General features: G+C 40.1%; 1 protein-coding gene across 1 annotated transcript in view; it reads left to right on the top strand.

Moving 5' to 3' along the window:
- Positions 1-5,297, top strand: part of THEM4 (thioesterase superfamily member 4) — a 48,668-nt gene that overhangs the window by 40,924 nt on the left and 2,447 nt on the right. Inside the window, exon 5 of the mRNA XM_011973502.1 lies at positions 4,498-4,622. Coding sequence (XP_011828892.1) covers positions 4,498-4,622 — 125 coding nt within the window. The remainder of the gene's footprint in view (positions 1-4,497; positions 4,623-5,297) is intronic.

Raw genomic sequence — 5,297 nt, forward strand, 5'->3', positions numbered from 1 at the left:
TTTAGAAGCAAGAGGGCACCGTTACACTGGCAGTAAACCTCTCAATAGCAGCAGTAGAAGCCAGAAGACAATAAAACATCTGCCGAAAGAAAATGTCAATCGAAAGTCATGCTCTCTGCACAGCTAAAGTTCAAAAATGAGGGCAAAATGAAGGTACTGTCATTCAAACAAATGGAGAGAATTTATGGAACAGCAGGACAACACCCAGGGAGCTCCTAAATGGTGGACTTTAGAAAGAAGGAAAGCAATCCCAACAGGCAGGAGGATGAAAGGAGGAATCATGAGCAAATGAATTGGTAAACATGTAGATAACTAAAATCTAAATAGTGTCTATAAGGAATGTTGATGTCTAAATTTTGAGGATTGGTGTGTTGCAGTGGCTCGTGCCTGTGGTCCTAGCTACTTGGGAGGTTGAGGGAGGAGGATCGCTGGAGCCCAAGAGTTCAAGGTTGCAGTAAGCTATGAGTGCGCCACTGCACTCCAGCCTAGGGGACAGATGGAGAACCCGTCTCTAAAAATAATAAAAATAAAAATTTACAATAAATAAATTATAGTGATTAACAAAAGGACAGCTAAAATACTGGATAACAGCATGTAGTTTGGGAGGAGATGAACAGAGTTAATGTTTATACATCCTCATATTTTTCAGTATAGAGAATGATTAAGAGAAAATGAGTGTATAATATCTAAAACAGTACAAGATCAAGCAAGTAGTAAAACTCAATTTTTTAAAAAGCAAGGAAAAAATGGTTAGAAAAAGCAAGTCAAATAAGCCTAAATCAGAGGATAGAAATAAGTCTAAATAAATCAGTAATGACTCTCTATAAATAGACCAAACCATCAGTTCAAAGACAGATTATAAAATTGAATTTTTAAATGTAAAAAACTAGAAACTATATGAGACATATTTTTTAAATGACACCAAAAAGTTTAAAAGGAAGAGAAAATATGCTACACAGAAGTTAACCAGAAGAAAGCTGGGATCAGAAAAATAATGAACTGTCAAAAAAGTAATATTGGGGATGGAGAAGGCTACTTTGTAATAATAAAAGATTCAGTTCAATAGTAGGTAATTCTAAATCAATATGCATCTAATAAAGAGTATAAATAAAACTGATATAATCATAGGGAGAAGTTGACTAATCCACCTTTATATAGTGGGAGATTCCAACACATTGTTCTCAATTTTTTTTTTTTTCGACACAGAGTCTCACTCTGTCATCCAGGCTGGAGTGCAGCGGTGCGAGCTCAGCTTACGGCAACCTCCACCTGCTGGATTCAAGCAATTCTCCTGCCTCAGCCTCCCAAGTAGCTGCAGGCACCCACCACCATGCCTGGCTAATTTTTTTCTATTTTTAGTAGAGGCAGGGTTTCACCATGCTGGCCAAGCTGGTCTCCTAACCTTGTGATCCACCCACCTTGGCCTCCCAAAGTCCTAGGATTACAGGTGTGAGCCACAGCACCCAGCCTGTTCTCAATTATTGATAGGTCAAGCAGACAAAAAAAAAAATTCAGAGCCAAGTGAGGTGGTGCACGTCTGTAGTCCCAGCTATTTGGAAGGCTAAGGCAGAGGATTGCTTTAGTCCAGGGGTTCGAGGCTGCAGTGTGCTATGATAACTCCTGTGAATAGTCACTGAACTGCAGCCTGAGCAACATACTGAGACCCTGTCTCCGAAAAAAGAAAAAAACAATTAGAAAATGGAGGATTTAGGCCAGGCACAGTGACTCAAGCCTGTAATCCTAGCACCTTGGGAGGCCAAGGGGTAGATCATGAGGTCAGAGATTGAGACCATCCTGACGAACACAGTGAAACCCCATCTCTACTAGAAATACAAAAGATTAGCTGGACATGGTGGCACACGCCTGTAATCCCAGCTACTCGGGAGGCTGAGGCAGGAGAATCGCTTGAACCCAGGAGGCAGAGGTTGCAGTGAACCGAGATCGCACCACTGCACTCAGCCTGGGTGACAGAACAAGACTCCATCTCAAAAAAAAAGAAAAAAGAAAATGGAGAATTTAAACACCACAACACAAGATAACAAGTATGGTTTATTAGACAAACATAGAACTCTCCAATAATTAGAGAATAGCACACTTTCTTTTTCCCAGCACACATTTGCAAAAATTGATCATGTATTGGCTTATAAATTAAGTCTCAATAGATTTTACAGAATCAGAACCTTACAGGCTACTGTTCTGGCCACACTGAACTTGAGGTAAAAAAATAAAAGAACTTTTGAAAAAAAAAAACTATAGTAAATTAGAGTAACATTAGCTAGGGTAACTCCTACATCTCACTACTTTAAACCTATAGGCTTTTTTGGTTTACCTAATAGTCCCATGTGGTTATCCTGGTCAGTGAGGGTTTTACCCCTGTGAAGTGACTGAGAGACCCAAGCTCGTTTCAGAGTGAGACTCCTCCTTCCTCTTAGAGTCTCAGTGTCTTCTTTACTCAACTATTCAGGCTTTCTAATAGTTTTATTCTTAATTTTAATAAATTTTTGAAATTTTTTCTATTTCATCTGCATTTTCAAATGTATTGACATAAAGTTATTCATAATATTCACAATATTCTCAATTTTTAAAAAAAATTCAGCTAAATCTATATTCTTTTTGACCCCAATAGTATTTATGTATGCTGTTTCTCATTGTCTTGATCTATCTTGCCAGAGATTATTAGTCTTTTCAAAGAGTTATCTTTTGGCTTTGTTATGCCTTTCTGGTGTGTGTGTGTGTGTAGACATATATAAACATAATAAAAGAAATTTTTCTCTTTTTAAATGTTGCTTTTATCTTTGTTATCACTTTTCTGCCTCTAATACAAATCTAGTTAAGTGTTCTAGCTAAATGAAGGAAAACAAGCTAAAGCCAGTTTCCTGTCCCAACCAAATTGATCTGTGCCTAAATATTAGTTACATTTAGAAAATTATGCTCTATAGTTGTTAACATTATTTTGTATTTTCTGAAACATTTTCTGTTAGTCTCTTTACTAGTCTAGGACTTTCTGTTACAAGGGCAACTCTTAACTCTCACTAGCTTAAGCAAAAAAGGGAACATATTGGCTTGTATGGTTGAGAAGGCAGGTGTTGCTGAGAGCAGGTATTCAGTGATGTCATTAGGAATCTCAGCCACATTTTCTTCTAGATCTGCTTCATCCTCCCATAGCCTTTCCCAGTGTAGTGGCACAATGGCCACCAGCCAGGCCAGCCAGCCTTGTGTCTTGTAAGCCTAGCACCTCAGAGAAAAAGAACCCAGCCCAAGGGCTCCAGCACAAGTTCCAGGATTGACTGTTTCAGCCTGTGCCCACCCCCATAACTGGTCACTGTGTGTATGTGGAGTGGGGGGATCATTATTCAATGCCAGTCAACCTGCATGGGCTAAGAATGAGGGAGAGGTGGTTCCCTAACAAAACGGGTACATGAGTGTATCAAAGAGAGAGAGATGAAGAGAATGAAGGGAGGGTAGGGGGTGGATAAATGAAGAGAGTCATGTTAGTAGAAAAGGGAGATGCTGGGCTGGAGAGAACACCTGATGTCCCCTGGTTCTTAGTAAATGTTGAATTGGCTCAACAAAAAAGCAAAGGAAAAGCTAATGGGAGTGGAAGTATTAAAAGGTCATTGAAAGGAAAACTGGGCAGAGAGATCATCACAGTGATAACTTCCTTCCTACCTGGAGTAGTTCCATCATCTGCTGGGTAGTACCATAGGAGCACGAAACACATTTCCGTGCTCTACCTTCTGTTTCAACCAACTGAAATTTCAGCTTTAAAGAGATAGCCTTTTCATTGTGATATGTATCTCCAGGATTCCTAGAAACGTCTGTAGCCACTAGTCACATGTAGCTATTTAAAGTTAAGTATAAATTAATTCAAATTAAATAAATTTAAGGACTCAACTTCTCAGTTATGCTAGCCACATTTCAAGTGCTCATTAGGCACATGTGGCTACCATATTGGATAGCTCAGATATGGAACATTTGTATCATCACAGAAAGTTCTATTGGACAGTACTGACTTAGAGCAGTAAGCTGTTACCAGCAATTTGTTGTTATTAGGTGTCTGTCTAGTGACCATTACTCAGAATTGGATGAGAAATGTTGATTATGACAGAAGAAATGAGAGAAGCTGCCTGGGACCATCTGTTAGCCCTGTTTTCACTTTAAAGGATTTCAGCTCCCTTAGGACTTTGCAGCGGATCTCCAGATGGTATAGTCTCTGCCATCACAGAGCTGGAATTCCTGATGATCCCTTTGAAACAAGCCCAGAGAGACATCCAGGGACTGTAGCCCAGGAGCCACCTGAGAGCAGTGGTGCTTGGGAGAAGGGGAGCTTGAGAGGGTCTTGGTGTCAGAGCCCTTGAGGAATGTATTGTTTAAGGCAGTCAATACTCATTGTCAGGTGTCATAAATGTCTACCCCTTGTCATGTACTTGATATCTTTTAATGTTACATAAGTCAGATAAAAACTGATTTTTTTTCCTTTTTCTTTTTATTCTGCAGACCTATCCCTCTTTGCTCTGTTGTTATGATAAATAGCCAACTTGATAAAGTTGAAGGAAGGAAATTTTTTGTTTCCTGTAATGTTCAGAGTGTTGATGAGCAGACCCTATACTCAGAGGCAACAAGTAAGAAGCTGGTCTTATCTCTTTCTTGGGGTTTAGTTGGGTTGGGTTGGGAGTTTTGGTTGATTTGGGTTTTGTGGGGGTCAGGGGGGTGTTTTGGTTTGGTTTGGTTTTTTGCCCGGGTATGATAACCCACACATGCCAAAAAATTCTTAATTCCCTGTCATGCAAAGAACAAGTTAAAGATATTCTTATACATCGCTAGTAAAGGGCGAGTTGCCAACATCTATCAAAATTACAGCCCAATGCAGAAGCTCATGCCTGTAGTCCCAGCACTTTGGTAGGCTGAGGTGGAAGGATCACTTGAGCCCAGGAGTTCGAGACCAGCCTTGGCAACATGGCAAGACCCCATCTCTACAAAAAACACAAAAAATTAGCTGGGCATGGTGGTGTGCACCTGTAGTCCCAGCTACTTGGGAGACTGAGGTAGGAGGATCCCTTGAGCCCAGGAGACGGAGGTTGCAGTGAGCTGAGATCGCACCTCTCTGCACTGCAGCCTGGGTGACAGAGCCAGACCTTGTCTCAAAAAAAAAAATTTACAAAGTGATGTGTCCTTTAACCCACCTCCAGGACTTTATCTCACAGGTATAATAACTGCAAAATTATAATGTGTTAGATTGCTATCAGGTTCCAGTGATTGTGTCACTCATGCAACATTATTTGCAATAGCAAAAAAAA

The sequence above is a fragment of the Mandrillus leucophaeus genome, unplaced genomic scaffold, assembly GCF_000951045.1.
Source record: "Mandrillus leucophaeus isolate KB7577 unplaced genomic scaffold, Mleu.le_1.0 Scaffold139, whole genome shotgun sequence".
NCBI lineage: Eukaryota > Metazoa > Chordata > Mammalia > Primates > Cercopithecidae > Mandrillus > Mandrillus leucophaeus.